The sequence below is a fragment of the Pseudogymnoascus destructans genome, assembly GCF_001641265.1.
Source record: "Pseudogymnoascus destructans isolate 20631-21 unplaced genomic scaffold scaffold_7, whole genome shotgun sequence".
Classification (NCBI taxonomy): Eukaryota; Fungi; Ascomycota; class Leotiomycetes; order Thelebolales; family Thelebolaceae; genus Pseudogymnoascus; species Pseudogymnoascus destructans.
The window spans coordinates 267,988-294,014 of NW_020167526.1; the positions used below are offsets into that span (position 1 = coordinate 267,988).

The 26,027-nt window shown below is 46.0% G+C and overlaps 4 protein-coding genes across 4 annotated transcripts; 2 read left to right on the top strand and 2 right to left on the bottom strand.

The window, feature by feature from the left end:
* Positions 1 to 2,057: 2,057 nt before the first annotated feature.
* Positions 2,058 to 3,441, top strand: VC83_02832 (uncharacterized protein; the record flags this gene model as incomplete). Its single annotated transcript, XM_024466486.1, has 3 exons — positions 2,058 to 2,290; positions 2,339 to 3,010; positions 3,064 to 3,441. The coding sequence occupies 3 exons, from the start codon at positions 2,058 to 2,060 to the stop codon at positions 3,221 to 3,223; spliced, it is 1,065 nt and encodes a 354-aa protein (XP_024325349.1). The 3' UTR covers positions 3,224 to 3,441.
* A 2,272-nt stretch (positions 3,442 to 5,713) lies between these two features.
* On the top strand, positions 5,714 to 8,588 carry VC83_02833 (uncharacterized protein). Its single transcript, XM_024466487.1, has 5 exons — positions 5,714 to 6,322; positions 6,382 to 6,501; positions 6,549 to 7,140; positions 7,195 to 7,355; positions 7,416 to 8,588. Exons 1-5 carry the CDS (start codon positions 6,082 to 6,084, stop codon positions 8,177 to 8,179), a joined length of 1,878 nt encoding a protein of 625 aa, XP_024325350.1. The 5' UTR covers positions 5,714 to 6,081; the 3' UTR covers positions 8,180 to 8,588.
* A 2,223-nt stretch (positions 8,589 to 10,811) lies between these two features.
* On the bottom strand, positions 10,812 to 13,257 carry VC83_02834 (uncharacterized protein). The gene is made up of 4 exons (XM_024466488.1): positions 12,782 to 13,257; positions 11,799 to 12,727; positions 11,529 to 11,740; positions 10,812 to 11,433 (listed from the first exon to the last, which is right to left on the bottom strand). The coding sequence occupies exons 1-4, from the start codon at positions 12,983 to 12,985 to the stop codon at positions 11,165 to 11,167; spliced, it is 1,614 nt and encodes a 537-aa protein (XP_024325355.1). The 5' UTR covers positions 12,986 to 13,257; the 3' UTR covers positions 10,812 to 11,164.
* A 2,942-nt stretch (positions 13,258 to 16,199) lies between these two features.
* VC83_02835 (uncharacterized protein) lies at positions 16,200 to 18,081 on the bottom strand. The gene is made up of 5 exons (XM_024466489.1): positions 17,687 to 18,081; positions 17,162 to 17,621; positions 16,991 to 17,077; positions 16,714 to 16,914; positions 16,200 to 16,624 (listed from the first exon to the last, which is right to left on the bottom strand). Exons 1-5 carry the CDS (start codon positions 17,720 to 17,722, stop codon positions 16,311 to 16,313), a joined length of 1,098 nt encoding a protein of 365 aa, XP_024325356.1. The 5' UTR covers positions 17,723 to 18,081; the 3' UTR covers positions 16,200 to 16,310.
* Positions 18,082 to 26,027: the final 7,946 nt, after the last annotated feature.

Consider the following 26,027-nt stretch of genomic DNA (forward strand, 5'->3'; position numbering starts at 1 on the left):
ATATTGGATTGCCGAGAGAGTGTCTTGATAGCTTGTACAGAAGTAATGGCAATTGCATGAGTATCTAATAGATGCGTAGTTACAACTGCAGTACCAGAAGTCTCTTGATACTCCTTTCGGCAGTACTTACAATGCCAAACAGCCTTTCCATGTCGATTAAAATAGGCTGTATCACGGTGCTCAGGTGTAGGGTCCCAGATTTTTGATGTTCGTGGACGTTTTCAGCTTGTAAGAGACAGAGAGGATTGTGTAGGTGCGTCGCTTTGAGTATCAAATGTTTCAAACTGAGCAGTGTCAAAATCTACCAATAGACTAGACTGTGGTGATGCCATTATTGCCAAAGAATGAAGCTATAGATCACGAAGATGCAGAGTTTTCACTATATGGTACTCATATATTAGGCTGATAAAATTTCCACATTAGGCAATTCAAACTGCAGTTCAAACTGCAGTTTGAACTGCCAAGAACCAACTACAGACTGTACGGCATAATCTTTAAACCAACTGCCAAGAACTGCATAATGCGAAAACCAACTGTTTAACTGCATAACAAACCGACTAACTGACTAACTACTGGACACACTGCATATCCCATAGTGGACGTCCTCTTTCCCTCAACAGAATTGCAAGATGGTCTCTTGCAATTTGTGCAACAATAGATACATATACTGCTTTAATAACCAGTATTTAAGAATGTCTATCTACTGGCCTGGCCGTGGCTCAAGTACCCACCGCTTCCACTTAGGTTCTTGAAATGAGATTCCTTACGCAGCATATAAATCATCGCCGGAATTAGTCTCATGCACTGCTGCATTAGCTAATTCTGTCTGCTGCTCAATTCTCTCAGTGCCAAGATGATATTAACAGGTCTTATACTACATAAAGACATCTTGAAAGTGTGCTCTTACTCGGTTTCTTTTACTTGCCTTGCCACTACTTGGCCACAAGCTTGTACAGACCTCAAGATTCATTCTTAGATCATAAATTGTAGCTACACTTAAGTGGCTATACTGCTGGTTTGTTGTAAGAGTATAATACTCATTTAGCTTGTAAAGTGCTACTCGAGTACAGTGTATCACCTCGGTGCTACACTGTAACAGCGGTCTTCCTAATCAGGCAATTTTGATGCTGGGGTTGGTCAGGGGTCTACTTCCTATTACGGCTAATACAGGTGGGGCTGCTATATTTTGCTACAGTGTTACAGCACTTCTGAAGTGGCCTAATGGAGTTGAACGCACGGCTTGTCTTGTAATAAATCGTCAATCATTAAACCATCCTCTGATTTTTCAATATTTTATGTTTCCAAATTAGAAAAATAGAGTTGAATCAAAAAATACACTCTCTTCAAATGGATAGTGACATACGCTCTATATCCAATATTCTTACATATCTCTGGCTTTCCAACTATATTTATTGAGGTGTATCCATTCGATAGCCAAGATCAGGGGTGTGTTTTGGTGGCGTTACGGAGGTGCTTGAAGAGGGATCTAGTTTACCCTGCCAAGAATGCTTGGCGTCGACGGATTGAGGTCCTCAACATCACGACGGAAATATTTTAGCAATTTCAAGCAGCCCTTTGGCGGAGGAGAAATAGTAGCACGCATAAATTACGGTATAATAAACTACTTCAACGGTGAGAGGCGAACTCTTGGGTGCTATTCTTGAGGACTTCACGGACGCGTCATATTTCCTTTGCCTTTGGCCCCGTTTCACACTGTTTCCGTGATTATGGATAGGGAAGCTCTGTCTGTATCACGTCACGGATGGGGAAGCTCTGTCTGTATCACGTCACGGATGGGGAAGCTCTGTCTGTATCACGGGCGAGTTTCGACATTGCCGCCGTTTCGTAAATGGGGTCTCCACCATCATACTCCCTTTGTTTGATTTACCGCTCTATAGAAATAATGAGACTTCCCTCGATAGAGCGTACTTTTGTCTTCATCCCATCTCTTTCCTACCTCGTTTTTTTAACTCAAAGCTGGCTGGTCTAGTTATTCGATTCTTCTGTATCCATTTAATTATCATTTATTCTCGCAGCCGAGGCGACATCTCGGTGTCATGGTTTTCCTACACTTCTCCGGGTTCCGAACCCTGTCTTTCTTCTTCTTTCTTTCCCTCATCCTTCAATCCGACGCCCTCCCTCGCCGAGGAAGAAAACGGCCAAATAACAACACGGGAGCCGCCACAGGAGCCGCAGCAGGAACTACCGCAGGACTCGCTGCAACAGGCGATGGTACCGTTTCCCAGGCCACCGATGGATCTACGATCCTTGACAAGACCGTAAACATCAAGTAACGCTCCCATCTTCCCTTCCCTCTCCAGCTCCTAACAACTCACAGCGGTCTTACTATCCGATACAAGATTAGTGCCCCAGCCTCCCTTTTCACCGCAGCCTCGGGCGTCCCTGGTGGCGCTGCAACGGCGGCAACGGCCGCCACAGCCAACAACGCCACAGCCAGCCAAAACGGACTCAACGTACTCCTCCACGGCGACGGCGGGCAATCCTTCATCGACTTCCCTAACCAAGCCGTTCAAGGCGGGCTCATGGGCGTCGTCGTTCTCGCACCAAACCGAAACCGCTTCTGGGGCGGCGGCAGCGGACTCGATCGCACCGACGGCGTCGCACACTCAGCAGCAGTGAACACGCTGATCCAAAAGCAACTCCCACAAGATGTCGCGTTCGACCCGGCGAATGTATTCTTCACCGGTGTATCTGGCGGCTCACTAATGCTCTCTGGGTTCTTCATGCCGGCCTTTGGAGCTGCATATAAGACGGGTGTGATGCTGAACTGCGGGGCGTTGGCGCCGCAAGTTGCAGTCGTGGATGAGGCCACCCTGGCGGCCTCAACGCGGATCCATTTCCAGAGCACACAGAACGAGTTGGCGTCGTTGCAGCCTGCAATCCCGCAGGCAGTGGAGGCATATGAGACCTTGGCAGCGAATGCGGGTCTAAGTGCTGGTCAGATTGGAGCTCTCCAGACTGTGGATGGGAGCCCCGCGGGAGGACATTGGTGAGTAGCGCTTGGCGGGGATCCTGTGAGAGATAAAGCTAACATGAAATTAGTGAATTCGATGGGCAGGGTTTCGTGTCTGGGGTTCAGTTAATGGCTGACAGTTTTGCGCATGTCATGTTGGCTGGCGGGTCAGGGCAGGTGGGAGGGATTGGGAATGTCTTGACGACGGTTGTGGGGAATGAGAATATTAAGTTCGGAACTCCGTCGTGACAGGATATAACTTGGAAGAAAGAACAGGACCCATTTTAGAGGCAAAACAGCGGGTGAGATATGTAAATATCAACTGTGACTGACAGCAAAGGTCTGGGCGTGATACTCGATTGTGACTGTTGGGGAATGGAGATGGTGCCGCAGCCTGAAACCTACTGTGAGACTGCCGAGTAATTACTCAAGGATATAGTATAAATTGGGGCTTATCCCGACCGTAGAATAGGTAGTCGAATTGATCCCGTTGAATCTCTCCAAGAGACTGCCTGCACTGACAGTTGGCACGTGCACGGCTAAATCTTCCTGTCAAACGGCCCACCAAATCAATTGCCAGCTACTCGGTGTTCCACCCACTCGCTTCGCTCGTAGGTGGCGACAGCAAGTTGTGCGTGCGACAGCAAGATGTGCGACACATAAAACGAAGAAAAAGACGCCTTATATATCAACTATATAACTATATAATTAAAACATAAAATCAATAGAACTACTATCACTATCGCTACTGCCACTATTGCTACTATCACTTTGATCCTTACTATACCGTAAAATGATCACTTTTGATTTCAACCCTTCCTTCTTCCGCTCTGCTACCCGCTTCCTCTCAACCTTACGCTCTTCAATTTCGATTTTACGTGCTTGCGCTTGTAGCTGCTTTACTACTTGGTCCGATTCCCTTGCTGCTCTTGCGTCTGCTTTTGCTTGCAACTTTGCTTTCTTCTCTTCCCGCATTTTCCGTGCATCTGATGCATATAACTGCCCTCCTTTCTGTAGTGATTTCCGTGCCCTTGCCTTTGCTGCCTTCTGCTCTACTGCACGTAGAGTCATAATATCTAGCTCGGTCTTATAGAGCTCTGCCCGGTGTAGAACAACTGTAGTTCCACGTGCAAATGATTGAAACCCTTCTCTTGAAGGCGATGAGAAAGCTTCCTCTGCTCTCTTCTGCCAATGTTCAACCGCTTGCACACTTTGCATAGTTGTTTTCGGTGTTGAGATAATATTATATGAAGCAAATGGCTCATAATCAGGTGTTTGATTCCGAGTCTCTTGTATCTTGTCAATTACAAGTGGAGGATTATATGGATATAGTCCTGTATTTCTCCAACCAGATTGAATTGTACGGACAGTTAGAGATTGCCGTCGGATTTGCGGGAGGTCTGAAAGGAACGTACGTAGCTTATACTCATAGTCGTAGCTACGTACTGCTTGATCAAGTGCCTTTTGATGAAAGTGTTTGCACTGCTTAAAAACCGCTACATCAAGAGGTTGTAATAGATGTGTTGTATGAGCAGGAAGGCAGCAAATAACAATGTTATGCTCTTCTGCTAATGTAAGAAAGCGCTCTGTTTTATGAGAGTCATGGCCGTCAAGTAATAAGAGGCGAGTATCATCTGGTGCCATATGCTCTGCAGATAGTTGGATAAAATGCATAAGGTATTGGATTGCAATGTCGTCGTTTGAATACCCGCTCTCATTTACAATAATGAGAGCATTTGGCTCAAGGTCATCATTGTACCATGAATCCATATGAAGTTTGCCAGGGATAATGATAGCTTCTGCAAGTGCAGCACCACTTGCATTTACTGCCTCAATTACAGTAACAGAGAGCCGATTCTCAGGATTATCAACAGTCCACTGCTTTACACCGATTGGTACAATAACAGCCGTAGACTTATAACACCCAATCATATAGCCTGTCTCATCAACATTCCATAAATTATATGGCTTAATGTTATGTTTTGTAATAAGGGCGTTATATGTGAGAAAGAATTCCTCAAACACCTCTTTCTTTTGTGCTTGCTTCCGATGTGTATTTAACGTCTTCGTGTGAATTGTATGAAATTCGGGGTGTGCTTTTAGAAAGCGTTGTAGCCACCGTTGTGATGGTATCGTACGATTAGGTCGTAAGTCTGCAACTGCCCGTAGTATCATAGATCGGTTGGCAGGGACCCCGCGCTCAAGTTGGTCGTATATGAATTGACAGACCGCGGTCTCTTGCGATTGAGATAAGACTCGATTGCTACCTCCGTGGGGTAATTGAGGAGACGTAGTACTCGTAATACGACATCGGAGTGTCTCACGGTTGACATTGAATTTATTTGCAACCCAAGCAATTGTATATGTACTTGGTTGTTTTAAGAAGAACTGTTGGGCCTCATTAAGGCGAGCAATCATAGTAGGATCGTTATTTTGAGGCATTGTAGATACTACGTTATGAAGAATACTATTATTTTTTCTATATATCAAAATAGCGGTGTACGCACATCTTGCTGTCGCACGCACAACTTGCTGTCGCCACCTACGAGCGAAGCGAGTGGGTGGAACACCGAGTACTTCATACACAAGGCCTAACATGCAATAACCATTACATACCACCATAACTGGACTCAAGAAAATCACTTAGCCCGCCCTCCTTTTTAAATGTGGCCTTTTAGCATAGCATGCAATGGCTGCTTCCAGAAGGTGACAAGACCGGAGCACGTTTCCGTTTGGTGAATTCTCCCCTTATCAGCACGGAAAGTGCCTTGGAGCATAGCCCTCTCCGCCCGTAATGGACACTCGGCGACAATCTACTCTGCAGTTCATTGGTAGGACGCTGTCGCACACGTCTGATTTGCGGCTTGCGTCGCAATGCCACAGTGCCAAGAAGTGATACCAGTAAACCGTCGGCCTTGGCTTCATTCTTGGTAACTGCCTCTTATGGCGACGAGCATTTCGTATATCGAGGGGTAAGTCGTGATTCCAGAGCCCACCGGGCTGGGTTATAAGACCTGGTGCCTCCCACTGTTGAATTGAGAGGACCTCTACGTTCTAGTAGCAATTGCGTTGTATTACTTGCCATAACCGTGGACATTACGGGTATTATGGCGGCCATGGAAACCAAAGATAGTCTTGGGGTCACGCATGGGACTAAGAAGGCTGCTGAGGCCATCTCTAATGCTGACAAGGCCTCCAACGCATCATTTGATGTTGACAAGCCTTTTCCCACCGAAGAAGAGTTTGCTACCCTTCCTAGAGTTCCTGGGAGGATTCCTTGGACCGCCTGGACTGTAGCAGCCGTCGAATTTGCTGAGAGATTCTCTTATTATGGCACTACTGCTGTTTGTGAGTTTGATATAGCAATCATCCCCACGAGAACGCCAAAGACACTAAAATTATCCTAGTCGTCAACTTCATTCAGAAGGACCTCCCACGAGGATCAACAACGGGTGCTGGCTTCCTCGTTAAGCCAGGGTCTGGTGCCTTGGGAATGGGACAGCGTGCTTCCACTGGACTGACTACCTGTAAGCTCAACTGAAGATGCTCTCAAAACAAAACTAATCTTGTCAAGTCAACAACTTCTGGTCTTATATTACGCCATTGTTTGGTGCCTACGTTGCTGATCAGTACTTCGGACGCTACCTTACCATTCAATATGCCATCTGTTTTGCACTTGTTGGACACGTCATTTTGATCATATCCGCAATTCCACCGGTCATTGTCCACCCAAACGCAGCCATCGCTCTTTTCTCAGTCGGACTTGTGATTATGGGACTTGGAACCGGTGGATTCAAGTCTAACATTTCACCCTTGATTGCTGAGCAATACAAGGATGAGAAAGCCTACGTGAGGATAAATAAGAAAGGCGCAAAAGAGATCGTGGACCCTGCGACGACGACTGCTCGTATCTACCTCTACTTTTACCTCTTGATCAACATCGGGTCCTTTTCTGGTTCGCTCGCCATGGTTTACTCGGAGCACTATGTCGGGTTCTGGTTGTCATACCTTCTACCGACTATTGTTTTCTGTCTTTGCCCCGCCATTCTGTTTTACTTCAAGGCAGATTATAACCTATCCCCTCCGACTGGATCTGTTATGGCCAAAGCATACAAGCTTATTAGACTTGCATGCAAAGGCAAATGGTCCTGGAACCCCAGTACCACGTAAGTCGCTGTTTTACTCCTGCACTGCAGTATGAATATTGCTAAGCATCACAGAAAAAAGAATTTCAGTGACCCCGACTTTTGGAATAAGGTAAAGCCAAGCAACATTCCTCTTACTACTCGGCCTGCTTGGATGACCTTCGATGATGGATGGGTGGATGAAGTTCGCCGTGGATTGTTGGCGTGCAAGGTGTTCTTGTGTTATCCTCTCTACTGTAAGCAACCACCTCGTCTTCTTATAATTATGGTACGGGTTGGTACTAATGTCTCCACAGGGCTTGCATACAACCAGATGACTGGCAACTTAGTGTCTCAGGCAAACACCATGAACCTCGGCAAGGTCCCCAACGATATTGTCTCGAATCTGAACCCTATTTTCATTATTATTGTCATCCCCCTCATGGATTTCATTGTTTATCCTGGACTCCGAAAGATGGGCATCAACTTCACGCCCATTAAGAAGATTACGGCCGGTTTCATGCTCGCATCCCTGGCCATGGTATCCGCCTGCGTGACACAATACTACATCTACAAAATGTCACCCTGCGGAAATCAAGTCAACGCCCTATCTAAGTCGGGACGCAAGGATTGCAACGCTTCCTTCACTGTCTGGATCCAAGTCTTCCCATACGGCCTGATCGGCCTATCTGAGGTCATGGCCTCCATTACCAAGCTCGAGTACGCATATACCAAAGCCCCCAAAAACATGCGTTCTTCCATCCAAGCGTTCGCTCTTTTCACGAACGCCGTTTCCAGTGCTCTCGGCCAGGCTCTTACGGCTTTGAGTGAGGATCCGCTTTTGGTCTGGAATTATGGCAGTGTTGCTGTCATTGCAGCTCTGGGCGGAGTTGGCTTCTGGATGACGTTCCGCAACGCAGATAAGGATGAAGATATGCTGAATAACTTGAAGCAAAGTTTGTTTGAGGGCAGGGGGGATGGCGACGAGGAGAATGTTGTCATTAACGCGGTTGATAGGGTGGGTGAGAAGGGCGAGGAGAAGTGGGTCGATGTAAAGGGTAGGGAGAAGACTACGCTGTGATATGGATAGTTGGATAGTTAGGATAGTTAGGATAGTCAGAACTATCTAACTATCCGAACTAATCGTTGGGACCGCCTGTTGCTTCGCTCACAGTCGGAGGAAGCGAATGTCCCCGGGTGTAATGATGTACGGTTACGCTCGCGCTACATCCCACTAGCCAAAAAGACTACAGTATTCCGGCTCGCCCGGAATACGCGTAACACGCTTTATATACCACATGTACTGTAACGGCGGCACCCGTTACACCGGGTAAGCAAGTGTCCCCTCTCAGGGCAAAATAAGTAGGTATGAAGTATGAAATTGCTATTTTGATGGGCTACTTAACAATGGAGTAAACTTATCTTTCCATACTTGAAGTTGCTTCTCTGAATTCTTTAACGTAGGTAGCAAAGGTTGTGTTTCATCCTCTTATAATGGCTTTGAGTATTTCTGGATTTTCACAAGAAAAACTGCACTATTCATAGGCCACATTCCTGCCTTTTAAAAAGCATGAATAGGTTTGAAAGTATCTGCTCTAATCTGTAGAAGATCTCGCATGAATGAAGAGATATCATATTATAGATCAAACTTCCGTATTGCTGCTTAAATGGCAACTTTGTGCTAATGCTTATACAGTTGGAAAATTCTAACATTAAGAGGTTGTAAAATGTGTGTGAGATGAGATGGAAATATAAAGGGGTAGATATGGTGTTTCTCTATAAGAATAGCAAAGGGGGGATAATGGTGACTTATATGAGAACTGTAAGGATGCCTCCATACCTAGATACTCGAAGAACCTGTCTCAGAACTGTTACGGTCACTACAAGCATGGAACCCGACTCGGTGGGGTTTCGAACCAGTAGAGGAGCATATAGCGAGTTACACTATAGTGGGGGATGGTAAGTGTATAGGGTTCAGGGCTGATGCAGACCTGTTGCAGTGGAAGGTTCAGGGCTAGGGTTGGGATAACCGAGTCGGGCCCGTTTCGGGAGTTAAGGAAACAGACTCAACGGGGTTCCCCCTTCATCTTTTTTGTATCCTTCGTAGTAGACCTATAGGATAGCATCCGTTTAGCCTCCGACTCGCACTCTCATATGCTATTACTGTGAGCTGGGTGCCCTGTGTCCTTACAAGAACCAAGTAATAAAGCCTTTGGTTCTGAGGTTTCCGTACTTTGAGTATGCTTAATAAAGTGGTTTAGGCATTCCATGGCAAGTTCGTCGTTGATATATCCACTCTCTAAAAGTAGAATTCTCTCTATCCTATGAAGATTCTCATGATACCAATTCTCTATATGAGTCTTTCCTTGAATAATAAGAACAGGTGGTATTGTATCTCCACTTGTAGAATTAAGCTTCAGTTTTCAGGACTTGGTGTGTATAGCTCATGAACTCCAATTGGAACTAAAACTTGCTCTCCACCTAGAATCCCAATTTGAAATCCAGTCTCGTCTATATTCCATAGATTGCTTAATTTGATCTTATGCTCTTACAATAATCCTTTATATTGTTGAAACCAATTAATGACAACTGATTTGTCATGTGTAGTTGTCTGTTGCTTTGAAATTGGCTTTGTAGTTATAGTATGAAAACAAGCTTATGCTTAAGGAATTTTGTCATCCAACTTTTATGTAAGGATGCCTCCGCCCTCAGTGACAGAAAGGATCGGAGTCAGGTAGGTTACGGTCACGTGGGGAGAGTTAGGGCAGGTTAGCCGAGTCAGACCCGTTTCGGGTACTTAAGGGGATTGACCCAACGGGGTTCCTCATCATCTTTTTTGTATCCTTCGTAGTAGATCTATAGGATAGCATCCGTTTAGCCTCCGACTCCCAGTCTCATATGCTATTACTGTGAGCTGGGTGCCCTGTGTCCTTACATTTTAGGAGGTGGTGTAAGGAAGGCCATCACGTGCCCTCATGTGAGACCTCTTTCAGCAGGGCCTGTAGGACTTGGTAAACTAGGGCATAGGGTGCCTAGATAAAAGGGGGCTAGAGGCTTCCCGCCTCCTGATCTGGTTCCCTAGACTCCTGTGAGACCCTAAGGCTTACGATCCTTATAGGTGGTAATGGGTTCCGTAGGTGAAAATAGCAGCAAATACCATCTGTCTTGTAGCTCCTGTTCCGTTTTGATATTGTTGAAGAAATCCATTATAAAATAGTTGAGAGTTGAGGTTGAGCATTGGCAAAGGAAAGCTAAACAGGTTTTTAGCTCTCATCTCGGCATGGATTTGAGCTTTTGCACATGGGGCTACAATGGTTTTACACCAAGCAGAATTGTATAAGACAGAGCTTGATATTGTTGCTCTCCGCACATTTCAACAAGGGGAGGCAAAGGCTCGGGCACGGAGAAGCTTACAGAGTGGTGGTCAACTATATGCTCATGAAGCACGTACAAAAAGAGAAGAGAAGGAAGCAAAGGCAAGGGCAAAAGCGGATGCGAAAAAATGTACGAGAGTCAGCTCAGGTAGCAAAACAGCTACTAAATATGGCTAAGCGATCCGCAATTGAAGACCGCAAAGCAGAGCGTAAGCGTGTTCCAGACCGTAAAGCAAATGGTTTGAAGTCGCTTGTAGTGGTCTTACAGTACAAGGCATATAAGAGTAGCGACGACGAAGATGAAAATGAGTCAGTACAAAGTTTAGATCGTGAAAATCTGTTAATTTTGTATTGTTCAGGTAGTTATCTATCAATACTACGCTATTACCTCGTTGATTCATAGATATGTATACCATATTGATGCATACCCAAACTCGCTTTCGCATACCCAACTCGCTTTCGCCACCTACGAGCGAAGCGAATAGGTCACCGAGTACCCCTACTACCGACTTTAAGATTACCTTATTACCGACTTTACCCCATGACCTACGTTACCTAACGTAGGTCAAGACGCCAATTGCATAGGTATGCAATTGGCGTCTTACAGTCGTGTATTAGGCTTGACGAGCTAAGTGATATATATACATGTAAGTTTGGCCATGCAGCAAACCGCCTCCTCTTTTGTGAACACTCTATTGAATCTTAAAGTACCCGGGCTGCAACTTCTGCCACACTCCGCTCGGGTCGTACTTCTTACCGATAGCCTTCAACTTAGCCAAATTTGTCGCGCCATAGCTTCCGAAAACATCTTGCTCAGCAGAGGCGTAATTCTGGTAGAGGTACGCATTTCCAAGCACTGCGGCTTGTGCGGCGGCATCCGAGCGGTTCACCATGTTCCGCGCAGCGGCTAGGATGCGCGTGTCGTCGGTGTCGCGGGACCAGGATATGGCAATGTTGAGTACTGGACGGACGCACGTCAGTTTAGAGGTACTTGAGTGGAAGACAAGCGCGGCAGGAGTCAGGAGAGGTGAAAAGGACGAGATATGGAATACGTACGCATCAGGGGCCCCTTAGTAAGGTCGATCCCGAGGGCGTTTCCGCCGTTGCGTGCAAAGAGGGGTGCCAAGTTGGTGCCTAGGGGCTGGAAGATGCAGGAGGATACGAGGCCCTCAGCGTCCTTGACGGCGTTTGTTTCCTCCTGGTAGATGGCAATGATATCTGCCATCAAGGTGGGGCTATTGCCGGTCGTGAAGGTCCAGTAGGATTGTCTGGAACACAGGCATCAGCGTTGGAATGGGGCGAGTTAAGGAGGGGCCACAGACTTACCGGTATCCACCGGGGTTAGAGTTGTTCAACTCGACAGTAAGCTCTGACAAGCTAGCGATACGCAATGAGTTGGAAACAACGGTGCCTTGCACAGCAGTGAAGTTTCGAAGCATCGGTGGACTCACGACGGGTTTGCCGTACTGAAGATCCGATGAGATGACATACATGTCGGCATACTGGACGTACGCGTAGGCAAGGATGACCTGCGCATAGGGATCCTCATGGCTATTGATAGCCAGCCCGTTGAAGGCCTCGTTTAGACCAGCCGCGGTTTCAGGGCTGTAGAGGAAGACTTGCGCGCCGCCCCACATCTTACCTTGCGGGAATGTGTTGAGGTCAAAGCGGGTCACAATTCCGAAGTTATTGCCGCCGCCACGAAGCGCAAAGTACAAGTCGGGGAGCGAAGACGCCGTGACTTCGCGGATGGATCCATCTGCAAGTACGATTTGGTACGTGTTGACATTGTCACATGCCCACCCATAACGGTTGGAAAAGAACGATACGCCTCCGCCGAGAGTCAACCCGCCGACACCGATGGCCGATACTCTCCCACCGATGACTGAGAGGCCCAACGGGTCAAGCTTTTTGTAGACATCGTACCAAACATTTCCTGCCCCGACGGAAGTCTGCTTCTGGTCGGCGGAGACGGTTACCTGGTTCAGTTTCGCCAAGTCAATGGCAATTCCATTGTCGATGTTGGAGGATCCTGCAAAAGCAGCATGGCCACCGCTCTTGACGGCAAACTTGCAGTTCGCAAGACGCAGGGTCAAAACGCCCAGAGACACCTCAATCGCGCTCCTAGGGGTAAAACGGCAGGTTGGCTCATTGGAAGCCTGTTGGACGGACCAGTACTGGGACTCGCCGAATTGATACTCCAGACTTCCCGGGTACGATATCTGTCCCCTCAGCGAGAAGCCGAGAAAGCCACACTATTGTTGGTGTCAGCAATTGATATCCTCGTGGTAATGATGTGACTTTCTTACGACGAGGTCGCAGCCAGAGGGCAGCGTGACTGAGCGCGCCTGGGACCCTCTAGTAGGCACCGTGCCATTCCCGACCAATTCGAGGTAGGCAGATAGCTGGGCATCTACGCCGTCGAGAGTTGGGATCTCTGGACCATCTTGGGCAACGACGCCGAGGCGCAAGATGCCTAGGCCGAGGAGAACAAAGGTGGAAACGCCAACCATGAGGACGAATGAAAAGTTGATGTCCTTGGAGATTCCTTGATTAATGGACAGGGGGTATAACAAATATAGATAAAGCAGAGAAGACGAGAAGGAAAGAAGGATGGCTTAGAAAAAGAAAAGGGCTGGAAGGGAACAGTGTTGATCAGTCATGTTCATACATGTCAACCATATGTAGTGGCATCTAAGCGTTTTATACGAGGCGACCTTACCGGGTCGGTCAGGTTAGTAGTCGTGGGGAAGCACATGGTAGAAAAGCAGGGGGTTGAGGGGAAATGTCAGGAATGATGGAGAGTAATCTTACTTTGTAGTATATGCAACCGAGCTCCTGGCTTATCCAACCATAATCCAATCACAGCCCGTGCCGCGTATTGTAACCCCTCACCGTTCCGTTCCGAGACCAGAGCGCATTGTCCGTATTGTCTGTGCTTAACTCGTATACGGTACGGCGCCATAAGCTCCCATACAAAAAGACACTCGTTTACTGCAATTTAAGCACAGACCTGTATTCATATTTATGGCGCCGCACTGTACAACCATAACCTTTGTAGAATAACATCGCACACTAATACTCATAAGTGATAAGAGCGGAGACACACAGTCCTGCGAGGATACAGGTCAGGGGGAACGCTAGGATAAACTCAAGATGAATTGCCAAGGCTCGCTTAAACGGCTCAGCTTCACCTGCGCCCATTCTCTCTAAGCTCTACAACCTTGCATAACCTCCACCAAAGACGCAAAGATGGCCGAAAAGTTGAAGGATACAGTAATACATTCCCAATGTATTGATAATTGATTACTAACTTTTGCTATAGGCTATTTACAAGGCTTACTTGGCTCTGGGTACACGCCCTCAAAATAGTCTGACCTTTTCTGTACGTTTGGTCGCAAAATCACTTCATTATTATGGAGAAGTTTATTGCCTCGCTGCAATGCCTAATGGAAGTTTGTGTAAAGTTAATGTAGGTTTTTTATGTTGCAATGTATTCATAATGCATTATTAATATATTAAGTTAAAATACTCTACTACTGGCAATCTATGCACTCATGTCAAGTCGATTATATGCATCTCAGGTTGCTTTTGATCTCTTGCAAATATGGCAAGTCTTTACATATTGGGTGATAGTCTTGTCCATACCATGCCAGTAGTACTGTCTCTTAATGATGCAAACCATTTTTCCAATTCCAGGGTGCCCCATTGCTGGCTGGTCATGAACTTCTTGTAGGAGTTTAACTTGGATGTCCTCTGGGATCCAAACTCAATTTTGGTAGAGTAAGAGTCCATTTCTCTCTTCGCAATGTGCTAAGGCTATACTTGGGCTATCTCGCTCGTTGTTCTGTAGTCTTTGGATTGTATCCTTGCATAATTCATCCTGGAGCTGCGCAGCTTGAATCTGGTCATCTTACAACTCTAATCACTCTTCCAACCTCAATCACACTAACAGACCTTTTAAAACTACGAACAAGTTATTCAAGCTGGTAATATACATGATTCAATGGCTATTTCGAACTTTTTAAATCCTATCAACGAGCAAATCAACAATACAGAAATTACAACAGATGAGGAGGGTATACTACAGGAGATTTTGGATGAGCACCTTGGTGATCCTACTCAAAATGATGAGCAAGAAAAGGAGCCTAAGACTGAAGAGGCTGTTTATTCAGCCTCTAATGCTCGCAATGCCCTTAAAGTTCTGATTGAGTATATGGAGTGTTAGGATGCTCTCTAAGCCAATCACCTCAGGGCATTAGAGCATTTAGAGGGCGAAATTGAGGCAATTCAGCTTAATTCCTTAGTTTAGGAGACATTAGATAGGTGGATTACATAATACTTGGCATTTCAATATAACGATATTTTCACTTTTTACGATATTTACACGTGTTACCAATTGTATCGACTTAACGGGAGTTGACTGTACTGTTACACGCTAAAAAGTGTGACAGTAACAATTGCTAAATTGCTCTAATGCACGGTCTATTATTTCTTCACATATGTTTCCGGATTCACGAATCAGCTCCAACGGATGCGGGGTTGAGTTTCGGGGATCGACACGGGATTGAGCTTCAATCGGGGCCAAACGAGATCTCACCCACCAATAGGGATACTGCACTATAAATACTAGGCTTGCAACCTTCGTTGCACAGTGGTCGGAACTTTAATAACCGGTATCTGAAGGTTAATACAGTCGAGTCGCGATAAGTCTATGTAATCCGTACTGCCATTTTTGATCGACTTATCAAGAATAAGTGGGTATTATCGACTTAACGTGCATGTATAACGAAAGTGCCAAACAAGCGAAAGTGCCAAAATATCGCGACTACCCCATAAGAATTGCGATAAATCCACCACAACAATATAAACTACCGTTGCGCTTGAGATGACGCCCATCATAAACCCAGTCTCATCAAAGTTGTAGATATCTGCATTGTTGATGCCATACTTTAGAATTGTGTTCCATACAAGCTCAAACCAGCCACGAATGACTTCTGGATCTTCGCACTTAGCCCTCTGGTAGTCGTATTTTCGCTGGAAGCGTGTCCGGAGCTCTACATGGCGCTTAACAAAGTTTGAAGCCCAACGTGACCCGACGCGTGGCGCGTCGCGTGTTGCAAGTAGTCGATTTGCCATATCTTCAACAATAGACAACTGAGGAGGGAACCCTTTAGCAGCTAAGTCAAGTATATACTGAACAAGAACTGATTCCTCTAGGTTACTTAATTTCTGTAAGTTGGCTTGGATATCGCGTCGTGAAGGTACACCTTGTAAACGGTGACGTAGCTTGCGGTGGTCTACGGAATAGATCCTAGCTGCAACTCGAAGGCGCAAATTTGGGTCGCTTTGCATAGCTTGGATAGCTAGCACTAATTTGCTTTCATCATTTTTATGGCGCATGTTTTGTTGTGGAGGAATTTAACATTTAGTTGGGGGGGTTGGTCACCGCATGATTTTGGCACTTTCGCTTGTTTGGCACTTTCGTTATACATGCACGTTATCGAATGTAATTTTGCAGTGAACAGGGGATTTTGGACCACTGAAATATATTGACTTACCGCGAATCGAGAATCGACTTATCGAGACTCGACTGTATACGTCTTGGCAGTTCCTACGATAAGCCCTCTTCTGTCTGTGGCTCTAGCTCCTATGCAACTGTAGCTCCTATCCTTTTACGTTCGCATACGAGATCTTCTCCGAGGAACAGCACTTTGGTATAGGCATAACCTATGGACATATCGATGGTATTACAGATTCTACAACACACAAAAAAGCCTATTCGCCACCTTTTCAGTCAGCCACCGGCGGCTATGCAACCCCAGTGAGCCCCATCTTCTAGCGCCTCTCCCCCTCCATATCCTTCCTAGTCTCCCAGTAACTCTTCTGACTCCACGCCTGCGTAACGATGATCCGGTCTGCTACCAAGCTTTTCCTGCTCCCCGTATCGTGCCCCGAGCCATTCGACTCCATATCCTCAAGCATCACGCTTTCGTTCCGCGCTGCGGATTTTATTCGCGATTGTTGCAAATTTGATAGGGGGTTGCTGCCTTTGATTGAGGCATTCGGCGGGTAGGTATTGTATACGTGAGACTCCTCGACGCGCCCCCGAAGGAATATAGCGAAGGACGGGAGGCAGCCGACGATGATTGCTGGGAGAGGAAAGGAACAGATTAGCGTTGTGGTCTGTTTTCACAATGTTTGGGTTTGAAGGGGTTGATATTTCGGGCCATGGACATACCAACTACGCCTTCGATTCCCGCCCATAGCATTAGCCATTGCGTGCTAACTTGTCCTCCGTTGACACTCGAGTTGAGAGAGACGACTCGGACGATGGCAAAGACCATGGTGATAATTCCAACGATAAAGACGACTCCGATGCTGAGCTTTTGCACGAGCGTAATGCGCAGGCTCACAAGTACGCGGATGGGGATAAGCATAACTGCTGAATGTTAGAAAACAGCTCCTTGGCCTCGGACCAGACAACAAGGCAGGGACAACGAAGGGAGAATAGTAACTCAGCAAATCCCCAAGTACATCAACTGCCATGCAGTACCACAAGCTAATAGCTTTTGCGCGAGCGTCCCTAGGCGTGCTGCATAGACCTGTTTACAATTAGTAACTCAACGCCATAGCAACGTGGACGAAGTTGAGAAGCCAAGAAGAGAAGCGAATCAAGATATTCATACCAGGCGTAAACCAAGCATCCATACTCGAACAGCTAGTGAAGTTGCTGATAATACATCCAATAAGGGTCAACACGGTGAAAGCCAGTGCTCCCCACCAGATGTTGGTATATAGAGCAATACCATTAGTCAGTGCCTTGAACATGAAAAGCAAGCTCCACTTCACGGCCCAAAGTGTTAACCAAAAAAATATTTGGACGGAAAAGAACTCTTTTAACATCACGACTAGATCTGTCTGAAGGCTAGCGTAGGGGTTCATCTTTCCAGCCGCGATGTCCGTGACGTTGTAGAAGGTTGGCATCGCTGCCAAATACAAGGCGCATGTAATGGCGAAAGAGACCAGGGCGAGGTGCATGAAAAGGTCCTCAGCTGCCCATGGAAACCCGCGGGTCTTGTACCAGCGGGCTACGCATCGCATAGAGACAGAGACGATGGCGACACAGAGACAGGCGACGAGCACCTTCTGCGAGGAATAGTTAGGAATTGTGACGACAATCGACGGCGAATCAATGGGACGGGGGGACTTGCGGTGTTAGTTTCTTGGGAGATCTCCTGTTTGGTCATGGTGAAGGTGTTTGATATGGGTCTAGGGTCCTGCGAGGAAGGCCTCAGAGCACATATTCTATCGGGAAGAGTTGCCAGTATACCAGCGACGTGGTTGACGGTCGATTGGGAAGCGGCATAGAAAAGAGGAACCAGCAGCAGGCGAACATGGATGGAGTAGTACAATATCTGTGCCGCCCTCACCAAGACGATAAATAGGCCGGCGCTTTATTGGGAGACTGCGTGTATGTACATATATTTGGTGTAAGTGGTAGTGATCAAGTAGATCTGTACGGAGTATACGCCGAAACGCCGAGCACACCCATAAACCCATGCATGGATTCGCACATGCATGGATTCGCACATGCATGGATTCGCACGGCAAACATCTATAATATCCGACATCTATACCTCTAACATACATACGGAATACGTGGTGCGCTACTATCTCTAGCTCTGACATATCGACGGCCTCCTTCTTCCTCGGTATAAGGCAGGACTGTCAGGTAGTAGGTCGGGCTGATGACCGTCCCCCCACTTTTACACTAAGCGAGCCTCGGTAATTCACCTTCGCCACAATCCTTTTTAAATGAGCTGGTCGGATGAGCTCTTATTATATTCTGTTTGAGCTCGTTTTTCTTCATTGCGCACTTTTTATTCATTGCGCACAAGTAATGCATGTCGAATAGATTTGTAATACATTAATTACCATAGAGACTACTCTCTAGAATTATGATATACATGAGTCGGAGGTTCTAAGGTTAATCGAGGTTAATCCCTAGAATTCAAATGAAGACGGAATTCAAGTCTTTGACAAGCCGCCTGAACCCGTAGACGTTATTGAAGTCATCGACGACTCACTTGATATTGATGATGAGGTAATATTTTCTTAATATATTACGAATAACGTATTTCACAAGCGAGTGGCCTACACAAGCGAGTGGCCCAACTCATTTTACACCTAACAGTGTTGCCCGAGTACTACTCAGAGTACTACTCAGAGATCTTCGAGTAGAGTACTGTTTTTTGGGCTCGAGTAGAGTAGTACTCGAGTATAAAAATGAAAACATGATTGATAGCTATATAGACTATGGAAATACAGTAACTATGCATCCTCATCTTCCTCTGAATCCTCACCTGCTGATACCACGCCCCAATTCCCAAGACATATAGATATCGTAGTGTAGATGGTGCTAATCTGTTCCGTTTCTTTGTAATAATATCGCCACCAACACTAAACACTCGCTCAGATTCCGCTGATGTAGCAGGAATTGCTAAATGATCTTTGGCAATTGCGGCAAGTATTGGATATTGGTATTGCTTACTTGCCCAAAACTTGAGTATATCAATTTTAGGCCCAAGAGTTGGCTCGTTCATCCAGCGCTTCCATTCTGGATCTAAATCTGGCTGCCGTTGTGAGACATATAGCTCATCCTCAGAATCAGACTCTGTCTTCTTAGAATTCTCATCTTCTAATTCCTCATCTTGGATACTTTCCATAACCTTTGCTGCTTGGATTTCTAATGCCTTGCCTGAATATTTATAATAACAGTCTTGCCATTGTGCTTTTGCCCGCCTTTTTCGCGTGTCTTGAATGCTTTTTGGCCAAATAATACTCATTAAGCTTTTTTAATGCTGCTAAACAAGTGTCGTATATTGTGCTATTCTCTGTATATCCAGCTTTAAAGACTTCAAGCTTTTGCGTCATTCTCATATACTGTATAACAGCATAATTTAAAGTAAGATAAGAAGAGCCATGTAGCTTCTCTGTTGGGCGTATAAAGATATAGAAAAAATCTAATAACGCCTTCATCGTTTGCCAATCTTTTGCTGTTAAAGCTATATCTTTCATACTTAAATCAAGCTGTTGAGATGCACAGAGAGCTGTTATTGGACCTTGTAATCTTAACGCTAAATGAAGCATATAATATGTTGAGCTCCATCGTACTGGCATATCGAGGCTAAGCTGCTTAAACTCAATATTTGCAGCTTCACATTGCTTTTTTAAGGCATCCTTCCATTGTCGTCGGTTGCGAAACACATATATATGATGCCGAAGTTTGCTAAGAACAGCTACTGACTCATTTTCTGGTAGTGATGGAACTTGGGCAGCTCCATACTCAAGGCGGTATGCGTTTGGCTCATCTGCTGGTACTGCCTTTAACAATGTTAAAGCAGCTTGAACAGCAAGGTTTATAATGTGCCCAATACATCTGACATCGCCTTCTTTTGTTGTATATGCCCATGATTGCTGTAATGTAGTTTCGTTCTTGCATGCTAAGTTCTCATATTCTGAGAGCATGGTAGTGTTTGCAGAAGCGTTATCACGAGTGATAGTAAAAACTGCAGGAGTAATACCATAGTCGTCTGTAACAGCTATTAACTGCCCTGCAAGATATTCACCAGAATGGATTGGCTCTTGTAGCTCAATAACATCTAAGACTGTACATCGTAACTGCCACTTATCAGAGATCCAATGTGCTGTTACTGCAGCGTATTCAGAATAGTTGCGTGCAGACCAAGTATCAGTTGTTAAAGATATCCGTCCACCTTGTGCAGTATGCTGCTGTAATTCAAGTTGTAACCTTGCTTTATGAATGCAAAATATCCGTTGCAAGTCTCTTGCAATTGTCGTCCGTCCAATTACAAGTGTTGTTGGATTTAAATGGCTAACAAGCTGCCGGAAGGATAGACTCTCAGATGTATGCAATGGTAGGTTATTAGACACAATAAATGAGAGTAGAAGCTCTCTAAATTTTGACGAATTTGGTGCATGGCTAGGTACTTTGCGAGGCTGGAAGAATGTAGCTGTAGTTGAAGAAGAAGGCTGTGTATCTCCGTCTTGAACATGCTTTTTCTTATATTGTGCATGTATTGCTGGATGTTGTGTCTTTAAATGCTTCCAAAGATTACTCGTTGTCTGCATCTTTGTAGGTTGTGATGGTGTATATGTGCAATGTGGCTGCAAGCACTTAAATGATATTCTTAAAGGCGCATTATCAAGAATAGTATGAGAGTATAGACCCTTTGCAAAGAGGATTGAGTCAGAATCTGGTAACAGTTGGTCTTGAGGCCGTACAGGCATGCGTACAAGTGGTAGGGGCAAGAGTGGATCTTGAGAGGCATTCTCATATTCGCTCGGGTCGTCTAGGGGCAGCGGTGATAGCGAAGACTCGCTCATCTTGACGATGGTAACTATCACAGTAATATTCAAGTCATTGAAAGCTTCACTTTGCCTATGCTATAATTCTGTCTACGTCCTTACCCTGCGAATGCCACCAAATTGGTGACGTTCTCCCTGACTCCCAACTCCTGCCTCCAGAAGGCTTTCCATGACCAGCTGCAGCACCCCTAATGCCCCCGTAGCCCTTGTAGCCCCCTTCCTCATCCATGAGGTCGCCAACACGACCTCATGTTGTGCCCTGGCTCCCCACAGGTGCTACAACGAGAGGGTACCAGATCTGGTACTCTCGCCACAACAGCACCAAGAGGGAGCAACCCTCCATGATCCCGCTCTCGTCGACGAGAGCGTCTCCCATCCTCTCTCCGAACGCGCATCTTCTTCGGCCTGCCACGCGGTACTCGTGTGGCAGGAGGGTGGCAGGCTGCCAGGGGAAGGATCTCCAACTCCGAGACATCCACAGGAAGCAGCGGCGTCTCATAAGACGCTGCCCAAACCTCTGGAGAGAGGATTGGGGGCAGCAGGGGGGGTATCGGGGTCCCCATCGCTAAGAGGAAGGTCATGACATGCCCACAAGGCACATCATTCTGCTGAGATTGATGGCAAGAACAGGTTTTTGCCATTAGGTCAACGAGGTGGATAGCCCCCTTGGGCTCAACCACCCTCCCCAACGTTGGGGAGGACACTTGAATGGTGTTCCTCCCTGCCCATAGCCTAGCCTCATCAAGGAGGCTATCTACGAAGGGCACAGTTACCCTTCGCTCCTCAATGAGCTTAAGCGCTCGGGATCGCCGTCCCGAGCGCTTCTCCATCACCCGATGCCATATGGAATAGAGGAGCTCTAGAACAGGGAGCTCCCTCTCGACTAATAGCATCGAATTGACGCTCTCAGTGATGTTGCTTGTATAGTGGCCAAATCGACGGCCACGAAAGAGCGCCTCTGCCCAGGTTCACGGCTCAGCAGCCTCGAGGTAAGCTGCCGCAATAGGCTTCACCTCTCGAAGGGCATTGAGGGCACCCTTATAGGCAGCTCGGGTTCTCGCTCGAGCTACCTTCCAAAAGAAGGGGGCCAAACCTCTCCCGAACTTCTCTGTAAAGTTCTCCTTGATGTGATGGCAGCAATGTGCCACCACTACACCCCCTTCAATCCTTGCCTCCACCTCCTTAAGTCCCTTGTCTCGATCAAAGACAAGGGTGCTCTCCACCGCCGAGAAGAAGCTAGGGATGGACCATCAAAGGTGGTCTAAGAACCAGCGCCAGGAGTCTCCATTCTCCGACTCGATGAGAGCCCAGACAAGAATGACATTCTCGCTGTTAGCATCGAGGCCAACGGCAAGAAGAAGCGTGAGGATGAAACAGGCCTTATAAAAGGTCCCATCCACCGCCATGAACCGACGAAGGAAGCTAAACGTCTCTCGAGAGACTGACGGGCAGACGAATATGCGCTGAAAGTGCTCTATAGATAGTTAGTAACTGTAGAATAGAAGAAAGAAAAGAGTCGATATGGCCATTCAAGCAAATACAAAGGTGTCAGCAGGGTTCTGTGGTGGAGGGGAGGAAGGGAAGGGGGAGGAGGTTTGGGGGTCTCAATTGACCCCCGACTTACCGTGCAATTGAGCTGGTATATTACCAGCTCAATTGCTTCAAAAAGGCCATATGAGAGCATGTACTCTCAAATGAGAGTACACCTCTCATTGGCTCGTTAACCTTTCCAAAGGAGGGTTAGCGGCCGACTGGGTAGATGGAGTTTTCTTACCAGTTTACTGGGTATATCGAGTTTTTGCCCTATATTCATACCAACTGCCATGGGGGTAAGCCAAAGCTCAGGGTTTTGGCTACTCCCCAGGAATCACCTATATAAGCTACGTAGAACGGTGAGATATTTAGATAATTCAATTGACTTTCGTGGGTAGATCAATAGTATGAGTACGGAGGTATAGTCTGGAAGTTTTGTAGGTGGGGCCCCCCACTCTCAACACTTGGCAATTCGGTCGAAGTACCATATGTGTTCATCGCGTCAAATTGAATTATATTTTAAAAAGTACAGTAGATAGCTAGGAAATAGAGTAGGAAATCTAGTACTGTGTAAACAGTCCATTTACGTCAATTACTGCTTGCATACGTGTAGGCATACTATCCATAAGCTCATTAAGCACTATAGGTGAAATAGACTCCCATGCTGCCTTCACAGCTACCCGGAGCCGGTCATAAGACATAACTTCAGGATAATTATCCTGAAGATAGTTCTTCATATAGTGCCATACTCGCTCAATTGGATTAAGGTCAGGGGAATAGGGTGGCCACTCAATTGGGTATATGCCACGCTCTGCAAACTCTGCAATAGTTGCACCTGCTCGGTGCCCTGGAGCCCCATCCTGCATAAGCAGAAGACCTGGATATTGTCGTATCCAACCGTGGATTACAGGCACAGTACGGTCCATATAGGCCTTTGAGCAGATTTTCCCCCAATCCTTCTCCCAAAATATGCAAGGCCCTTTACCTAGAGCTCCTGAATAGCAGCCCCAAAAACCCAAGTCCATGTATGCCGTCCACCTGTTACCCAAGTCTCATCTGTCCATAGTATCCTATCCCAGTTGTTCCGAGTCCAATCTTTGTGCTCAAGTGCAAAAGCAAGGCATTTTACTCTATTTGTCTCAGAAATAGGTGGTTTTCTCGTTGCGAGGCGGCGATGGTAGCCCTCTTTATGTAGTGAATGACGTAAAGCAAGCCTACCACAAGATAGGTCTAGGACCCGGATAACCTCAATATAAGGCATACGTCTATTATTTGTAGACGCAGAGATAAATTCAATAATCTCTTTAACTTGGGCTTGCGAGAGGGTTGGAGGTCGACCAGATCGCTTTTTCGGTGAGGGCCTGCCTTGCTCCATAGCGTACGACGCCTGTCAGATTGAGCAACGCATTCGAGTGGCAATGGCTTGATACTCCCAATTAAGGGAGCGTAGTAGTTGGCATTTAAGCCACTCATCACGAGTAAGGTGCGGCATTGTTAATAGAAAATAGATATAAATTCATATAGTATAAATATATAAAGGAAAACTTACAACACGTTAAAAGGATACAAACAATTGAACGCGTACCCATGCTCACGCAATCTTAATAGTACGCCCCACCTACAAAACTTACGAACTACGGAGGTGTTGTTCATAAGTTTTGTGAGTGGGTCGGGCTAGGGCCCCCTGCGTAGGCTGGTTTGGCAATTCTGGCCAAAGTACCGATTCTCACGCGTCATGAACACTTGAGTGTGAGAGCAATCAATTCTGTAGAATAATGAGTAGAGTAGATACCTAAACCCCTATATAAAACTATACTATAAGCCTAGTACTCTGTGTGCATACCATTTGCAGCAATTACTGCTGCCATACGTGTAGGCATACTATTAAGGAGAGCATTAAGCTCAGCTTCTCCAACTTGCTCCCACGCTTCCTTAACAGCTACACGGAGCTGGTCATAGGACATATGTTCTGGATGATTATCTTGTAGATAATTCTTCATAATATGCCACACCCGTTCAATTGGGTTGAGATCTGGTGAATACGGGGGCCATTCTATAGGGCAAATACCACGGGATCTCAACTCTTCATATGTTGCACCTGCTCTATGACCTGGAGCTCCATCTTGCATCAATGTAAGGCCTGGGTGTAGGCGTAGCCAGCCGTGGATTAGAGGGACAGCCACCTGAGAAGCAGCCCCAGAACATCCAACCTCTAGGGATTGTTAGTAAATCCTATAGTAAATAGGAGTCTCTTACCTTCTCCGTTGTACTCTATCTACAACACATGTATCATCCCACATTTCCCCTGCTTTTCGAGTAACCCACGTACGAGTATGGCGGCCTCCCGTTACCCACGTCTTGTCAGTCCAAAGTATCCTATTCCAATCATTCCGTACCCAATCCTTATGTTCAATAGCCCATGCAAGTCGCTTTTGTCGATTTGTCTCTGAGATAATAGGCTTCCGCATAGCAATCCCTTAATAATTATTAGTCTATATAGTAGTAAAGTAGAGAGGGATACTCACGTCGATTATAGCCTCTCACAGACAGAGCGCGGAGTTAGGACAAGCCGTGAGCATGGAATATTAAGAATGCATATTATATTTGTATATGGCATATGTGTAATGGTGGGTGCACCAGATGTGAGAATCTAGCCACCCAGGGGAAGGGATGATTTTACTAAGACAACACACTGTCTTAGGAAAAAGAGCCAAAGGGTCATAGCTTAGACTATTCCACAACGCAGCAATCAGGTGTATGATGTAGTGGAGTGGTTTAGACAAGTTGTAACAAATGTTGAGTCTGAGAACTCAGGGATAAGTCAGAGGTTAGCACCTCACTGACTTTTCAGAAACAAGGAGTAACAAGATCAATGCTTGGAAGCTTGGAAAAGACGTGGAAGTATGTGATAGTCAATTTACTGTATTGTCTGCTTGCCCTTTCTTAAGGAAAGGGCAATCCTATTTATGCTAAAGGAGTGTAGTTCTCTCATTTTCCAAGACTTTCCATGACTAACCAGGCTTCGTAACTGTAGTCGACGTAAGAGAATCCCATAGAACCATCTCCTAGGTTCCTAGCCTATAGGAAGTGAAAGGAGGTCCAAGGTCAGAGTACCCCTATAGACAAATTATGTCATAACTTAACCAATCTTGTGGGTAACTAAGGAGCGATGACGTGTAATGAATCATAGATGGTTGTAGAAGCTTTTGGAGCTATCGTTCATGTTCCTAGGCCTCTAGTTGATAGAGATATGTCATGTGTAGTATTAGCCCAGTAACTAAGGAGTGATGTCATGTAATGAATCATAGAGGGTTGTAGAGATATGCTATGTGGTCATATCGGCCCAGTAACTAAGGAGCAATGACGTGTAATGAACCATAGAGGGTTGTAGCAATCGTTGAGTAGTATTGCTCTTGTTGTTGGTGTGACAAGCCAAAATATGTATAGTGACTTGTAGGTTTGAGGAGGAGATTTCTAAGTTTGCTCTTGAGTTTGATAGCAAACTGAGTGCAACGAATGTCAGTATGACAATACGCCTATTCGTGCGAGATGAGGCTATAAACTCAATAACCTCTTGAACTTGCTCATCGGATAGAATAAGTGGCCTACCCGAACGCTTCTTCGGAGTTG